Source organism: Polyergus mexicanus, unplaced genomic scaffold (genome assembly GCF_030449975.1).
Source record: "Polyergus mexicanus isolate NDT 795.1 unplaced genomic scaffold, iyPolMexi1.0 SCAF_4, whole genome shotgun sequence".
Classification (NCBI taxonomy): domain Eukaryota; kingdom Metazoa; phylum Arthropoda; class Insecta; order Hymenoptera; family Formicidae; genus Polyergus; species Polyergus mexicanus.
In genome coordinates this window covers 12,990,860-13,009,226 of record NW_027223324.1, presented here as the reverse complement: position 1 = coordinate 13,009,226, position 18,367 = coordinate 12,990,860, and the positions used below count along the sequence as shown (strand labels likewise).

Here is an 18,367-nt window from a genome sequence, read left to right as displayed (position 1 = left end):
ACACACACACACACACACACGCATACATACATACGTGTACATATTTCGTCTATAATTTACATTATTTAATATTAAAATAAATAATCCTTTATAGTAAAATTAAGATACAAATAGTAACTTTCGACTTGTTTTCTTGCAATAAATCTAAAATAATGATAATAATTCTAATATAAAATTGATTTGATATTGGGGTATATATACAATACTATAAAAAGAAGAAAGGGAGTAAGAGAGATATTTATGCTACATATAACGACTACTTTTATAGTACAAAAAAATGTATAATATTATAAAATGAATATTACAAAAAAATTGCCCAACAATTTATTTTAGTTTTATTATTATTACTTGGATTTAAATTTTTAGTTACACACATTTATCGATATACTTATATTATATATCTAATCTAATCTGTAAACTAATTTAACTTGGCAGTGCCGAGTTCTACTGAATCTTCGCACATCGCAACCTTTTGAAGAAGTTCTAGAAGATCTTGGACAAGTATTGAAGATGAATGGAGCTAAGAGAATGTTTACTGTTTCAGGACAAGAGGTTAGCTATATATATATATATATATATGTGTGTGTGTGTGTGTGTGTGTGTGTGTGTGTGTGTGTGTGTGTGTGTGTGTGTGTGTGTGTGTGTGTTTCTGTATCTGTATCTGTATATATAAATATATATAAAGCTACAAGCTAAAGAAAATGATTAAAATGAGCCTTCTTCAAACTTGAGGAAATTATTTATATTGAATTTAAGCTCAATTTTTGTATATTTTTAAACATAATATTTTTAAAAAATGTGTACGGAATCTTAAAATTCTATTAAAGTTACATTTAAAATTTATTATTTTATTAAAGTTATATCTAAAAAGTTTATTATTCTATGAAATATCTAAAGTTTTTTAAATCTATTATTGAATGCTTTAAAAAATTTGAAAAATAATGCGTGATTTGAAAGTATAAAAAAGAAAAAAGATGTATGTAAATCTTCGAGATATCGTCGTACTTGCAAAATCAGCTTGAAAGCGACGTTAGTCCATAAATATGCATAGCTCGCTACAAGCAGAAGTAAAACGGGGGATAAAACTTGAAGCGTGACGATAATAGGGTCAACTCTTGCTCGAGATTATAAGAAATAAGATTATTGCTTATACAACTCATAAGTCACTTTCAAGAAAAATTTTCATTTTTTTCGTATTTTATGTATACACACACATACGCACACAGAAAACATCATATAGCATCTTCGCTAGTACTCTGCGTTGATACCACTGCTTATATCAGGCTGTTACATATAAAATATAGGGTCTTTTTCTCTAAAATAAATTTTCCGAATAAATCCGCTAATTGAGTATTATATACATATCGCATTAAAGTGACATGATTTTTTGGCACATTTTAATTTTTATAAAATATTTGCCAAGAGTTATTCTGTAAATTTAGAAAAAATTTAGAAAAAAATTATATAACATGACATTATAATTTTTAAGATTTGTTAGTAGAAACATATACACAATTCACATAGTATAAATTTCATATTTACTTAGCAGAACAAATAATAATTTCATTTGTAATTTTCTACACAAGATTCATCCATTCTGCTCTTCTATTTTACTAAATTTATATTAATAGGATAATTTTTTTAAATATATTAATGTCGCAAAACACATCCAACCAAGATGCTCATAAAAGTTGGCTTGATATATAAAATATAAAGCTGATGGAGATTGTTTGCAATCGTTGAGGTCTCTTTGTGTTTTAAAAACTATTGCATGTGTTTTTTTATAAAATAGATACTATATATACAGGGTGTCTCAGATCATTTGGGATAATACTCGTGTGCAGATAGAGCAGACCAAACTGAGTCGAAAAGTCATCTTTCATTTTTTTTTATAATGCTTAACAAAGGAGTTATTATTGAGTAAAGTCTGGTCAATCAGCGTCAACCTTGAGCCAGGCGCACGTCGCGTCGGTGAGTCGCGCGCCGTGAAGTGTGCGCTGCCGCATACTATAAAATAGACTTACTATATATATATATATATATAGAGTAAGTCTATTTTATAAAAAAACACATGCAATAGGTTATATATATATATATATATATATATATATATATATATATATATATATATATATAATCATTAACTGAAATATATATCATTTAAAACCATATACGATAAATGGGATGGAAAAAGTGTAATATCGAGCATTACGATACCGCGCGAATCAGATTTTTGACATTGCAATATATTACAGTATTACACAGTTATACATCTCTTTCAGAAGGTGATCATGATGTTGAGTGGGGACGAATGTACCCCCATGTGTTATAAAAAGGTCAGAGATCCATCTTTTCAGGTCACGATCATATATGAATTTCAAATAGGCCAATTTTCTTCGACGAATGGCACATTATCGACTCCTCTCTCTCTCTCTCTCTCTCTCTCCCTCCCTCCCTCCCCCCTTCCTCTCCCCCCTTTCCGTCTTTCTTTATTCTCTTTCTCTTTTTCCCTTTTCCTCTTCTCTCTCTTTATGTATGAGTGCGTGAGTGTATGTATGTATATGTGTATATATTTTACATCACGCATCTATAATTTGACATTTGTGAATTAGTAATACATGGATTTTGATTATGCATAAAGGACACTTTATTTTGTATTTAGAAAAATAAAATCGAATTGATCAATTTTAAACTTTCCAATTTTTTCTTGATTAATGAAATATTAATAATAATGTATAATTAAATATTTGTAAATTTCTTAAGCAGTTTTTAATTAAACAGCTTATATTTTTTTGAATATTTATTTACATTTGAGTATCATTATATGTAATATATAATATTATGTACACCCATAACACACGCACGAGCGCGCGCTACACACACACACACACACACATTCTTTTCTAACATACATATATTCATGAATTCGATATATCATTCGTATATTCGTATAAATTCATATAGAAATCAATGTATCACAAAACTTGAAGCATTTAATTTTTTTAAAGAATTAAATTATATCACTTGCGTGCGATATGTAATGTTTGAATATTGTAGCATAAACTTAAAGCGTAAAAATGAAGCTTTTAGAATTATTTTTTATGTGGAATAACTTCATAAAATATTGAATTCAATTAAATTTAATTATTTTACATTATAAATTTAATTATTTTACTTTTTACGATCAAGTCAAGCAAAAAAGATTTTTATATTTTGCGATTTGCTACTAGGTGAGAAGTTTTTCGCAGCTGAGAAATGAGTTCGCAGATATGGATACATTTTATCTGGGTACTGGATCGGCTCTCGTTATGGCCGGTGGTATCACAGCATCTCCGGTACGAAGATCGAGATCACGTGGACCACCTACTGTTGTAGAAGAAATTAGCCGTCAGAGAAGAGCTCGCAGCAAGAGCAGACCTCGAGCCTTATATATGCCTGATTCCGAAGTTATACGAGTAAACGGTAAAAATAATTAATGACCAGTTTTGATTACTTTTAATCATATTACTAATTTTCAATATTAATAAAGCTCTCTTGATTCATATATTATATTGAGCAAAGTATACTATAAATTTTCTTTACATCTAATACATCTCTCTTTTTTAAACAGTAAAGTTATACATCATTGAAAAATAATCGATGAGGCAATTCTAATTTTATTGCTAGTCTTTGCGCAATTTAAATATTGAAAACGTACGTCCTTAAAAAAAAAATATATATATATATATATATATATAAATGCAATTTTTTTATAAAAAGTAATATATAAAATATTTTTCTAATTCTAAATACTACGTGATTAAAAATAAAATTAAAAAAATAATTCAAAGTTACTAGAAAAAAATACTTAAAAGAAAAAAGAGTTGATTAAAGTTATTAGAGGAATCATGAAATAAATAATTATTACTCTAGTTCTAGTAAGACTTGCTTAAAATATAAATATTATAAAAGTTGCTTGTAAAAAAGAAAAAAATATTGCAATATTTGCTTAATATATTTCCATTTTTGATCAAATTTCTCTCTTTCTTCTTGTAAAGAAATTCTATTTTTTCTAAATAAGATTTGTATTATGCCATCGATAGATTATAGTGTTGTGGAAGTGTTACGCGAAGAACCAGCCAAAGTGACGATCAGAGGGCTTAGGCGATCGTTCTATCCCCCTTCTCATTTACCGCCAGTAGACAATTCGCCACCTGAGAAAAAGTTGCAACTCGAATGGGTCTATGGTTATCGAGGAACCGATACTCGCAGAAATCTTTGGGTTTTACCGAGTGGCGAATTATTGTATTACGTCGCAGCTGTGGCTATTCTTTTTGATCGAGAGGAGAGCGCGCAACGACATTATGTCGGTCACACGGAAGATATTACGTGCATGGAGGTAAGTAATCGCTGCGCGATAAGAAGGCAAATTGAGAACTGAATTCCAAGAGATTGCTTCGGGAAAAAATACAATTTATTACGGATTGATAAAATACTGTCCATAGAAAAATAATCAACTTGACTGTCCGAATATATATTTATTACTTAATTTTTTGTAAAGATGCAATTATTTCAATAATTATTCACTGCCATTAAAATCCGACAATTATTGTATTTAATTCAAAATACCTCACCCCATTTTAGGTTCATCCCAGCAGAGAACTCGTTGCGTCAGGTCAAAGAGCGGGTAGGCACAGAAAGGCGCAGTCGCATGTTCGTATATGGTCAACGGAAACTCTTCTTACTCTATACGTATTCGGTATGACCGAATTTCAGATGGGCGTCTCAGCACTAGCGTTTTCACAATTGGTAATTACTTCAAACAAAAACACGAACATTTGAGAATACAAAAAACATTTAAGGAAATAAAAACATTTAGAATTAGAATCTTTATATAAGATTGGATCTTGTATAGAAAAATTTCAAAGAGAGAGAGTTATAAATTCTTCACATTAATGGTATTATTGAAGTATTATGGAAGATAGAACGATCACAAATACGTAGTGATTGACGGACAGTTTAGCCTTTTTATTTATAATTTAAAAAACAGAATGTAAAAGAAAGATCAGTTTTGTTTTATTTTGTTTTTATTGTATTAGCATCTCAAAAAATATCCTTTAAATTTTTTTTCATAAAGGGAACAAGTTAATATTATTTTTTGTAATAAATGATTTATTTAAACTATTGAAATTTGCTTTCTCCATTTTTTATTCATGAATATAATAGAAAAAAAATGTTAAGAAAATAAACACATATAAAATAAGTACTTTTTACATCATTGCTACTGTATTTATCTTTAAAGAGTTCTAAATTTGATCAAAATAATTTTTTTAATAAAAGTCTTGTAGAAAAAAGTAAATGACGTATATTTTGCCGTATTATCTAAAATTTTTTATGATCCATAATTAATAATGATTGATTAAGAGATATGTAAATTTCGAATTATTTAACATATAGAATGGTGGTAGTTATGTACTCGCCGTGGATGCCGGAAGAGAAGCTATACTTTCGGTATGGCAGTGGCAATGGGGTCACTTGTTAGGCAAGGTCGCTGTAAGTTTTCCTCTTTTTGTAATACAGTAATTGATATTATATTTCATATACATATGTGTGTTTATATCCGAGAATTTGTTACATTGCCATCATATGCAATTTATTTAGACCATGCAAGAAGATCTCACGGGGGCGGCGTTTCATCCATTAGACGATAATCTCTTAATAACGCATGGGCGCGGCCATTTGACTTTCTGGAATCGGCGAAAAGATGGTTTTTTTGAGCGAACCGATATCATTAAACCGGTAAATATGAGAAGGATATGTACTATATATACATGTGCGTGCATATGTGCATTCATGTGTTGTGTGTGTGTAATAATAATTTTTATGGAGTATCTGTGGTATAGTTTATAACTTATTTCAAAAAATTTATCAAAATTAAAAGATTTACAAAGGAAAAATTTTTATCTATCAGATTGTATTATATTTATTATAACTGTGTTAAATTGTTATTAAATATTTTTGTATAATATTACTTATATATAATATAATTTTTATATTTTTGCGATTTCAAATTTCTATATAATCTTCAATTTGAAAATTATTTGACTTGTTTTTAGCCATCTCGTACACATGTGACAAGTATTCAGTTTGAACAAGATGGTGATGTCGTCACAGCGGACAGTGACGGTTTCATCACGGTATATTCAGTGGATGCAGATGGGGCATATTTTGTGCGAATGGAATTCGAAGCGCATAACAAGGGCATTAGCTCTCTCGTCATGTTATCGGAAGGAACATTGCTTTCCGGTGGCGAAAAAGATAGAAAAATAGCCGCTTGGGACTCATTACAGAACTACAAACGTATTACTGATACAAAGGTTGGTAAGAATAAACGAAGAGAAAAATCTATTCACACAATATAGTATATAATCGACCAATTACGTAGTTGACATGAGGGACGTCATATTTGTTTATGCATTATTTATATATTTTTTCTATAATTTATTTATATAAGAAAAATTATATAATATATGTAATTTTTTAAATCTAGTTTTTGTTGCGATTTCTTTAGTTGAAATTTCTTACTTAATTGCTATATATACTGTATTATTTATTTAATTAATAATAATAATATATATAAATGTAACCTAAATTTATTTCTATGGTGAATATATCATTTTTTTCTTTATTTTATTAACACAAGATCTATATTAGGTATATCATTTACCATATATTGTAAGATATAGAAAAAAATTTAAACAATTTTTTTATCTTAAAATTTATAATAAAAAAAAGGAAGCTGTTGGATTCCAAAAAATAACTTCAATATATATAACAATTTAAGAAATTAAGGCTCTCACATGATATCACAAATTTTAATAACCGCGGGTTCGTAAGAGCCATACGGATGGTAGTGCATCAGTTTCGTAGAAAAATAAATTTTCTATGAAACTGATTATGTGCACAGGGCACGAAATTTACTTGGTCTTATACTAAGATTTCTATAATTAATCTCGATTCGAGATTTATAATAACCCCTCTTTACCCCCCTTTATGTATATATATATATATATGACAAATTAATCAAGAAATTAAATCGAAATTGTCCAATTATCATTCAAAAAACAAACTTTACTCAAGCAAAGCTGACATAATTATCTTCACATTATAGCTGCCAGAAGCGGTGGGCGGAGTTCGCAGTATATATCCGCAACGTCCTGGACGAAATGATGGAAATATTTATGTGGGAACTACGCGAAACAACATTCTAGAGGGTTCTCTGCAAAGGAGGTTTAACCAAGTCGTATTTGGCCATGGCAGACAACTGTGGGGTTTGGCGGTTCATCCTGATGATGAGGTCTTTGCCACTGCGGGACATGACAAAAATATTGCTCTTTGGCGAAGGCACAAGCTATTGTGGACCACACAGGTCAATTTTATAAAATTATTAATCTTATTTAAATAGCATGCACATACATGGTCTGTCCCAAAAGTTTTCAAACTTTCTTCGTATAGACAGTAGCGCTATCTGTTTAATCAAGGTAAGTTTGATTGAGATCCTATTAACATCTGATTTACTATAGGGGCAGAAATGAAGTTATCTTTTTGACACTCGTCGAGAAACCATCATAGACCAAAGAGCCAACATCAAATTCTGTGTTTCATTGTGATTTGCTAATTCTTGTAATATTCTTGATGAATGTCATAGACATGCAATGGTCCTTTTTCATCAATCCACGAATCTTTTTTACGGTTTTATCCGTTCGACTGGGCCGTCCGCTGCGCTCATTGTCTTCCAGCGATTCTCTGCTGTCCCGAAACTTTGTGAATTAATCATAAACTACTGTATGTGATAGTGATGATCCCCATAAGCCTTCCCTAACATTTCGAGTGTTTCTAACGATTTGCCCAATTTAACACAGAATTTCACGTTGGCTCTTTGTTCCATGGTGATTTCTTGTCAAAAAGATAACTTCAAATCTGCCCCTATAGTAAATCAGTTGTCAGTGGGATCTCGATCAAACTTATCAGAATTTTTAACGAAGCTTCTAGAAGACAGCATGATCTTGATTAAACAGATAGCAGTACTAATACCGTCTGTACGAAGAAAGTTCGGAAACTTTTGGGACACACCGTAGTGTCCGTATAATAATATTCTTTTAACAGCTATCCCATTGTAAAATGAAATAAAATTTTTTGAATTTACACATGCTAGACAAAGCTCTGGCACTCCAAATGCAATCTAAAAAAGACAGCAGCATTGAATATTTTATTATCTCTTTTAGTACAGTCCACAAGCTTATCTTATATTTTATTGAAAAAATATGCTTATTTATAATAAAACTCACTAAACATATTTTAATTACATTTTTTACTTCCTCTATACAAGAATTATATGAGAAAAGTCGTTCCAATATATATAGAGTTCAGTGACTACACATTGAACATATTGAGCAAATTCTGATAACCAAAACGTAAATTTTGAGACAGATGAGTCTGTCGAGAATTGTTATCGTTTCTACAGAAGAAATCAAAATTAATGAGTATCTCGTGTATTTTCTTTCTTTATATATAGATGTTTTTAGTTGAAAAGAACAGGTTTTTATTAGATATATACAATTAAAGTTATATATAGTACATATCTTTTTATGGGTCTTTTAGGTGGGTTTTGAGTGTATATGCATAGCTTTTCACCCATTTGGCGTAGCGTTAGCGGCAGGATCATCCGAAGGTCATCTTTTGGTACTCGCAGCTGATACCGGGGCAGCTGTAGCAACCCTTAGAGTATGCGGATCGCCTTTATCTTGCATTGGATATAATCCCAGTACGACATAAATATTATTTTAATATTTTTTGAATTATTTTAACTTTTCGAAACATGTTAAATGTTCAAAAAATTTAAATGAAAGAAATTTTCTTACAAAAACAAAATGATATTTTAATTGAACAGTTTTTGCTTTTTGTCTAAGCTTTCTTATCGCATTTATTTTTTATTTGTCTTTGGCCTAAAGTGTACTTCAATTTCCTCTCTTCTTAAACAAAATATTAATTTCCGGGATATTTTAAAAAGAAAGCCTTTTTTTGATATTATTGAAATCAACGTATCTTTACTTTTACTTACTGTATGTTATTAAATTATATCTTTTCCTGAAAATATAATTTCAATATATTTTCCTATTGTCTGGCTAGCTGGTGAAATTGTGGCTATGGGTTCCCAAAACGGCAGCGTATATCTCTTTAGAGTATCTAGGGATGGATTTTCGTATAAGAAGAGCAACAAAATCCGCGGCACACAGCCATTGGTACAACTCGACTGGAGTTCTGACAGTCGCTTTCTCCAAACTGTCACTCAAGATTATGATCTTGTGTTTTGTAAGTCATCCGTCATGTTTTGATTTATTCTAAAGGAATATACAGACGAATTTATATAACAATAATACAAAAAACATTAAGAATTACGCAATTGCTTAAGCCCATATTAGACTACGCATTGAAAATTGAAGATTGAAGATTAAAGATTGGAATTTGATTATAACTACAGCAAAAGAAATTAAAGTTTCTTTGTCCTGATTGGTCAAATTTCAATCTTCAATCTTCAATACCATACGATATATATATATAATAATTAATATATAGCAATTTGGGAGGCATTATATAGCAATATAGCATGTTGCCAATTAAATAAAATTGAATTAAAAATAAAATATTGGAGCAAAGGAAAATATGATTTTATTCGTGTATATTCAAATGAAAATTTTTTTCTAGGGGATGTCAAGGTGCTATCATCAGAAAAGAGCCCTTTGATTATGAAAGATGTCAAGTGGTACACTCACAATTGTACTGTGGGTTATATGGTTTCTGGTTAGTGTGTTTTTTATATTTTAAATATATACAAGGATTGTCAAGAAACCGAACTTTAAAAAAAGTGCCTGAATATGCGATGATGTAGGGCTATCTGCCTTGTGGCACTGTGTAATGGGTTCTTTAGCAACTTTCTCTACGTGCATGACGTTATCGTTCTTAATTTACGTTTTATGGTGATTGGAATGAAGTTGTGTTTGGCATTTGTGGCAATTTTCTAGATATGGAGGTTTTTTTTTCTTTTTTTTTAAGATTTAGAACACGGTCTTGTTCTAAGAATTTATGTGTTTTGCATTATTATTTGTATTGCATTGATTTTTGTTTTATCTTACTTATATGCAAACTTTTTTGCTATTAGATTTTCAAAACAGGATTATTACTATATTACTATAATTATATTCATACAAACGAGCTTTTTGTGATCGTGTTTGCAGGACAATGGAATAATCGTTATTATCCACTGACCACAGTTGTTACCACCTCCAGCAGATCAGCGGCACACGATATGCTCGTAAGTGGTGATGCCGAAGGTTATCTTCGGCTTTTCAAATATCCATGCACCAATACCAAGGCCGAATATATCGAGGAGAAAGTGTATAGTTCATTGGTGGCCTGCGCCAGATTCCTCTACAATGACCAAAATATTGTCACCGTCGGCGGCACTGATGCTGCTCTGATGCTTTGGGAATTGGTCGATGAATAAAAAATAGAATTAATAAAAATGATATACCCATTATTCATGTATTTGTAGCTATAAATACGAGGTGCTGGCGCCTCTTGGTAATTTTTAAGCAATAAGAGGGACTCATATGTTGGTGAGATTAAACACATATACATATGCTAGAAATTCCCAAATGATAAAAAGTATAAATATGCGAAAGAGAAAATAAAATACACAAATAAAACATATAAAAAGGAGCTAAAAGGAAAAAAATATAATATTACAATGCAAAAAATTTTTATAAATTTTAAGAAGCATGCAATTAAAGACCCTTAAATTAGAATTTGGATTTCTTTGCACTATTTATCTTCTTGTAGATTGGTTGAGAATGTTTTGGCCAAAAATGATAGAATCAATCAGAAATATTAAAAATTTTATCGTTGTAATTAATCTATAAATACTATATATAAAATGCGTTCTGACTATTTCACTGCCATTTTTGGCCAAAACCAGAAGTGTCTAAATTTTAAATTGAGGATGTCTCTATTATAAATATACGAATTCATTTGGACAGACCTTTACATTATAATTAATATTATAAAAATAATAAGAATAAACCATTGAATTATAGGCATATATATATATATATATATATATATATATATATATATATATATATATATATATATATATAGTTCAATGGGATAAACCAAATAGTTTTCATGTTCATAATGTTTTGCGAAGATAAAGTAATCAGATAAAAGATAGGATCTCTATTTTTTTCATTCGTTTTTTGTTAGAAAAGAACGAAGTTTCTGTTTTATGCTTCGTTTTTTTCAATGTGTTTCTTAGACCTCGAGCTTTGCGCTATCTTCATTATATCCATAATTAATATCGTGCCGTTGTCCGTTACGTGTTGTTTACACGAGTATGTAATCATATAAATGTTTTTGTAAAGAGCTTCGTTGCAGGTCAACGCGTCTCTCTTACTAATAGTTAGCCATCTTTATTTACGTATATTTTAGATAATAGAGAAATAAAAGGAAATATGTTTTTCATATTTATCGCAGTAGTTAGTAAAAAGCGGATAGAATTATCACTGCCAAGGCATTAATATAAAAAAGATTTAACGGTTAGGCTTTGTTTTTACGTTTAACGGTTGGGTTTCAAAAAATTCGTATCACATCACAAAAGTCGACACTAAAAAGTCTATCGAAACAAAAATTTGCACAATCATATAATATGTATACATACAGTGATTTATTAATATCAGATGTTAGATATAAAGGATACTTAATATAAAATATTATAATTTTCATATTAAAACTGATTAATTTTTCTGTATACTTATAAAGCGGTTATGCAAAACTGTTCGGATAGAAATTTTTGCTTCTTTTGTCCTGATTGGTCAATCAAACGCTATTCTGTTCCAATGAATAGACTTTCAAAAGTAGGACTTCTGTATTTTTGAATTCCTTACTAATTACCATCGTAAATATAATGAAAATAAATTAGACAGATTCGCCATAATGCTTTAGCAATAAAGCCTACATAAAAAGGAAGAGAAAATATAAACAGAATCTCTGTTTTTCTGTTATTTGCTTTCCATTAGAGAGAAACAAAGATTCTATCTATTGTCCTTCTTCTGTTTTTATGTGTTCTTCAGAATAGCGATCATATAACTTTTCTCTAGGAATAAAAAGATGAAAAATTTTACTATAAAAATTAACGGCAAATTTTTTCACTTTAGTGAATATTTCCGATCTAAAAAAAAATTATATGATCGCTAGTAGTATAAGATTAACAGGCACTCAAACTTTCTATAAATTTTATGTTTACATATGTACATATGCGCGTTACATGCGCGCGCACATACACACACACATTTACGCGCGTTATGTATGCATGCATGGTGTGTGCGTTCTTGCGTGTAATTGTACATAAAAATTTATGCGAATTTTAATATTGTATATCGAGATGAATAATAATAATAATAATAATAATCAAATAATATGTATAATTACAAACTTATTTGAGGGTACTTGGATGCTTGGCGCATTAGAAGCCAACTGTTTATTTCATTTTTGATCGGTGATATGATACCATGAGAAATTAAAAATAACTAAGCATGCGCTGAAAGTATATGGAAAAAGGATCGCGAGTATGAAATATTGTACCTTTTCTCTTTTTCATCTTGTTTTCAATACATAAGACTTGCGCACAGGACATGTCGATAAGAGGTGACGCGGTCAATCAAACTTTCGCACCTTTCGGATAAGCTGTAAATTGAATAGCTATCGCATAGTTTTTTCCTGCGCTTAAGATCCTACGCATAATAGAGAGAATATTAGGAATAGGAATAAATATTAATAAATATTAAAAAGAACAATCTGGAATTATTTTACTTCTAACATGGGAATGGAATGGATTAATTATTCCTAATTTTTTTAATTCATAAATATTGATAGTTATTGGTCAAAACAACGTTGCTTTGTTTTAAGATAGACATGAACACAGTGTAACAATATGGCAGTCTGTTTTTATATAGTCAAAATATATAATCTATGTACAAAATCTTTTCAGATGAACTGATAAGCTGTTGAATACAGAATTTCTAGAACTCAGATAGAGATTCTTAAAAGTTTTTCATCCGATAATCCATCAATATAGTCAACAAATTTCTGCCATATGTAATATGCTGCGAATGTAATATGTTGATCTCTAATATATCAATTAAGCTCCTTTATATTCAAAAAAAAGAGAAAGGAAAAAAGAAGTAAAAAGTACTAATAAACGGAGGAGGAACATCTAATACAAATGAAGAAATTGAAACTATCGAAGATAATGCATGCTAATTACTTAGCCGATATTATTTTTTTTAATGTTTATTGGTCATATATGTTTCTTCTATTGTCATTCTTTATCTTCGAATGAATCACAGTTTGACAGCAGAATATTTATAATACTGAAGAAATAAAAATAAAGCTAAAGCAAAAGTTCAGTTTAAAAATAAACAAATTTTGCAGAAGACTTAATTTCAGAGGAGGAAATAAGATTAAAGAAACCTGTATAATATCAAGTTGACTTTAATTTCTTGTGTTAAAATGCGCAAAAATACGCCTTTTTTAATTTATTAATATTTTAATATTTTCTTCATTCTTCTTTCTCTCTTCCTGTCTCTTATTTTTCTTCTTAATCATCTTCTTCGCCTTCTTTTTTTTCTTAATTTATTAATATCTTAATTTTTTTCTTCTCTCTTTTCTTTTCTTTCCTCTTTTCAATTCTTTCGTTTTTTAAATTTATTTTCTTATTTTATGAGGTTTCTTCTTTGTCTTCTTTTATCCTTGACATATCTAAAGACTGACTATCCAAAGGTTGACTATCGCTATTGTGACTTGGAGTATCGTAACATGGTGTCGCGCTAGGTGCGTATACGTTCGCCAACTGCTCATATTGATTCAAATCTCCACTATGTTGACTAATCTCTGACATATTGCCTCTATTGACATTTTCTTTTGGAAATAATTCCTGCTCGTATTTGATCCTCTCTATGTCGCGAATCTCTTTCTGATCTCTTCTCATTATCCTATCTTGGCGATTCGCCAGCGTATCATTCATGATGCCGCTGTCAGTTCGTTCGGTAGTAAAAGAGGGGCCGCCAGTCTTAGTGAAGAGATGTATGGGTCGTTGAAATCCTTTGGAGGGATGAGGTGGAATAGAAACAACCTCGCACTTGCAAAAGCCGACTTCAGAGGATAGAAGATATTGTGTAAACTTCTGCGGTAAGAACTCGATGTTATGATAGTTTTTATAGATCCGCTCCTAAAAGATAGAAATAGAATAATAGATAGAATATAAAATCAGAACCAACAATTTAAAAAAAAAAACAATAAAAAAGACTTGCGCACACGCAATATTAAGTCCAATATGGATTCAATAAAAAGATCTGAGTACCAATGTGAGAAATTATATCCGAAAAGGGGGGCGGGGAGGGGAGGGGAAAGAAAAAGAGAAAAAAGAAAAAAAATTAAGAAGGAGAGAGATAGAAAGGCGCAGAAGAAAAGGAGAGAAGGGAAAAAGGAAAGAGAAAGAGACAAAGAGATAAAAAGAGATAGAGGAAATTCGAATTAAATATTAGTTTTAAAAAATCCAATATAAAATAGAATAAAAAAGGTTTAATTTAAAACCAATTAAATAAAAAGGCAATTATAAAATAATATAGTAATCATTTACAATAAATGTGAACAATTATTTACAATAAATTAAAAAATACAACAGAAATATAATAACAAAAAATAAAGTAGAAATATGTCTTTAAATAAGTTTTTTCTCAAAACTTGATTATATTGGTCATTTTTCATGAATTTAATAAATTTAATTAATTGATTTCAGTTAAGAAAATTTAGTCAATGAATGATTCTCATCTTAAAACTTTTTAATATTTAACAGATCCAGTTAAGAATACAAATTAAAGATGATAAAAAAATTCAATAAATGTTTTTAAAATAATTTTAAAGCCAGATTAAAACAAGATTAGTCATTCATTAATTAATTATCTGAATAATATGTAATTAATATATAATAATTTATATATAAAATAGAATTATATATATATATATATTATATTAGTATACTATTTGTGGATTTGTAGAATAAAAATACTGTCCACAGATATGAAAAGTTAATAGTCATTAAAAGTATGAACCTCACTACTCACTGTGAGATTCTTTTTCTTGGTATAGCTGGCCCAACCCTGAGGTTCCAAAACGAGGACTCCTCCGGGGCGTAATTGCGCGTGTATACGTTTGAAAGTTTGTTTTAATCCAGCATCGCCAAAATTCAAATGAATCCATTTGGTGATAGAAAGACATAGAATTGTGTCGAATTGCGGCTGTTCCGCACATAGAAGTGAATCATCTTCGAGCACATAATTACCCTGAAACCATATCATATACATCTATCAATATCATGCATATGTAACAAAATATAATTATATATAAAAAATATTTATAAAATCAGTAGACAATTTAGATTATGAAACATTATTGAAAAAGTTAAAATTTCTTCAATTTTTTAATGATTTTTGTAAACTAAGGAGTTTATATTATAAGATACTTTTATATTCTATATAATATTACTTTTATAATATTTATAATATTACTTTTAGATAATAATCTTATCTAACTATGCAAAATCATAAAGTGATATGTTATACAAATTTTCTCAATATTTTACGTAACTTTTCGTAACTTTTTATTAAACACATGCGCGCGCATACAAATAGATGTATGTATGTATGTATGTATGCATTTGTGTGTGTGTGTGTGTGTGTGTGTGTGTGTGTGTGTGTGTGTAAATTATACTTCGTAAAATATTGGGAAAATTTGTATATCACTTCATCATTTTATACAATACTTGGATATGACTATATCATACAAAAATGTTTTATATATAAATTTCTTTGAATTTATAAAATTAATCTTTGTTAAATTAATATTTAAAAAATTAAAATATTAATAATATCCATCAACATATCTATGATAAAAACATGTTTTCAATTTTTTTAATTTTAATTTACAGAGAGGAAAAGAAAAAAAAAGAGAAAAACAAATAGAGAAGGAAAAGAAAGGAAAAAAGGAAGATTGAGAAAGAAAGAGAATAAAGAAGAGAGAAATATTTTGTTAAATTTTTTAAATTAAACATAGAGAAAATTTTCAATTCTTCGAAAAAATTACTCGAAAATCATCGATATAAAAACGATCCAATTTATATGTAATAACATAATATATATGTGAATATATATTTTACCTGCACAAAAATGACATTGTAAGGGAATCCCTTGTGTTGCTTATTCTTCGTAAATCCAGGAATATCCACAGGTCCATAACTAATTGGCATCGACATAGGAAAGAAGCTAGCATCCGAAGAATCCCTTTTATCATTATCTTCACTGCTTGCGGGACTTTGAACACAATTAACATAATGTTTCACATTCTTCCGAGCAATATTTATCAAAGTTCTATCAATATCAATCCCTGTAACACTTTTGGCACCAAAATCTCTGGCAACTGACAGTGTAATATGACCAATATTGCATCCAATGTCCAGAATATCTTTCCGCAGAAACAATTCCTTTCGCTGTGCAAATACTTTCAATCTAGGATCTACTTCATGATGAGGATTCCTATATCCGTAATATCTATTGTAATTTCCATATTGATATCTAGCATCTTTGGGCCTAAAATTGGGCATTGCATGCTGTTGTTTCTTTTTCTTGTCCTGACTGGGCCTATGTTGTGGCCTGGGCTTCCAAGCACCAGGCTGCGGTATTACTGGGCTCACTATTTTATCCTTTGTGTCAATTTTTCTCAATCTTTTATCTTTTACTTCCTCTAAACCTTTTAATCGTAGCCTATTTTTGTCTTTCTGGGGACTCTCTGTCTTATTTTCCTTCAGTAAACTTTCATCCTGTGCACTTTGGGCCTCCTCTAAACTAATTCTTTCATTAGAAAGCCGCTCTGTTGTTGATTCAATCGCTGCACTGTTTCCCTCAATTTCTCTCAATCTGGCTTCGCTAGACTCCATCTATTTTTGTATATCCAAAAAATATATAATTTATATAAATATCTAATATATTTATTAGAATTCAATATATCAAAGACTTTTAAACGCTTAAATATTATAAGAATTCTAGAATATTTACGAAATTTTAATTAATTAAAAAAATTTTGGATATTTTCTAATATTTTTTTTAAAGATCTTAAATTTTAAGAGAATTAAAGGAATATATATTTTAAGCATGTTAAGAATTCTTATATCATAAATTACAATCCAAAATATATTACTATTTTTACAAATAAATCTATAAATAGATATGAGAGAGAAGGAGAGAGAATAAAAAAATACTATGTCTATAAATCAATATAAATAAACATGGAATGCCACAACTTACCGTCTTTGCTTCATCCTTTCCAGATCCAGAAGAGGCTCTCTTTCTCTTTCTGTTTCTTCGTTTAGAATTTCTCTTTGTGGGTGATATCAACTGTTTCTCGTATTCCTCATTGTCATTACAATTTGTCAAGTTCAAGGGATCACAAATATTTGGTGGAATAATCACTTCAATAATCTCTTTTTTGCGCTTTGGAGTGGGAAGTGGACTTGATTTTGGAGTTACCGCATTCATGGCTCGATTTATTTCTTCATCTTGCATGCTATTTAAATTTAAAGGATCACAAATGTTGCCTCCGAGTAAGAATTTTGTAGGAGGTATAATCGCACCTTCCTTCTTTCTGCGTTTATAGGGTGGAAAAAACTTTCCATTGCTGCTAAAGCTGCTTTGAGGTCGTTTCCTGTTACTGAATTTGAAGTGACGATTGTCATCGTGCTTGTGCTTTTTGTGCGAAGTATTGAAAGATTTCCTAGATTTTTCGTTCTCTTTCTTGTTGTTTTGACCCAATTTTGGAGGACGATCCAATTGTACAGAGGACATTTTGCACAAGCTGAAAAATTGAAAAAAATAGAAATAATATACAAAAATGTTAAAATAGATCATGATGTAAAGATGTAAAAAAGATAATAAACGTGTCCCATTAATATGTGATAAGAAAGATACTCTATGTATGTTAAAGTAAAAAAGAAACAATGTAGAGATAAAGATCCGACTAATTCGAGAAAAAGAGAATGAAAAATAAAAGAAATTACATACAATTATAATGTACAATTAATCTTGTAATTATTATATTTCAAAAATGATATATAATGCATATGAGAAATTAATTTACGAATATATTATCATAAATGTAAATTTAATAATTATTTTATACATATATATACATATACAAGTACTCTGCGTTGATACCACTGCTT

The 18,367-nt window shown here is 29.5% G+C and overlaps 2 protein-coding genes across 5 annotated transcripts in view; one reads left to right on the top strand and one right to left on the bottom strand.

Moving 5' to 3' along the window:
• Dcx-emap (Doublecortin-domain-containing echinoderm-microtubule-associated protein) overlaps nt 1-11,126 on the top strand; it is a 28,173-nt gene extending 17,047 nt beyond the window's left edge. For all 4 annotated transcript variants that reach the window (XM_070293906.1, XM_070293904.1, XM_070293905.1 and 1 more), the window contains 12 exons: nt 436-552; nt 3,231-3,462; nt 4,083-4,378; nt 4,624-4,788; nt 5,437-5,532; nt 5,641-5,778; nt 6,096-6,356; nt 7,151-7,408; nt 8,641-8,803; nt 9,169-9,351; nt 9,745-9,840; nt 10,275-11,126. In XM_070293906.1, the coding sequence (XP_070150007.1) occupies nt 436-552; nt 3,231-3,462; nt 4,083-4,378; nt 4,624-4,788; nt 5,437-5,532; nt 5,641-5,778; nt 6,096-6,356; nt 7,151-7,408; nt 8,641-8,803; nt 9,169-9,351; nt 9,745-9,840; nt 10,275-10,543 (2,274 nt within the window). In that variant the 3' untranslated portion in view covers nt 10,544-11,126. The remainder of the gene's footprint in view (nt 1-435; nt 553-3,230; nt 3,463-4,082; nt 4,379-4,623; nt 4,789-5,436; nt 5,533-5,640; nt 5,779-6,095; nt 6,357-7,150; nt 7,409-8,640; nt 8,804-9,168; nt 9,352-9,744; nt 9,841-10,274) is intronic.
• Nucleotides 11,127-13,420: 2,294 nt separating this feature from the next.
• The window catches only part of LOC138932556 (7SK snRNA methylphosphate capping enzyme), a 5,816-nt gene continuing 869 nt past the window's right edge, over nt 13,421-18,367 (bottom strand). The window contains exons 2-5 of the mRNA XM_070294483.1: nt 17,454-18,000; nt 16,310-17,086; nt 15,219-15,437; nt 13,421-14,323 (exon numbers count right to left, since the gene is read on the bottom strand). Of these exons, the coding sequence (XP_070150584.1) occupies nt 13,814-14,323; nt 15,219-15,437; nt 16,310-17,086; nt 17,454-17,990 (2,043 nt within the window). The 5' untranslated portion in view covers nt 17,991-18,000 and the 3' untranslated portion in view covers nt 13,421-13,813. The remainder of the gene's footprint in view (nt 14,324-15,218; nt 15,438-16,309; nt 17,087-17,453; nt 18,001-18,367) is intronic.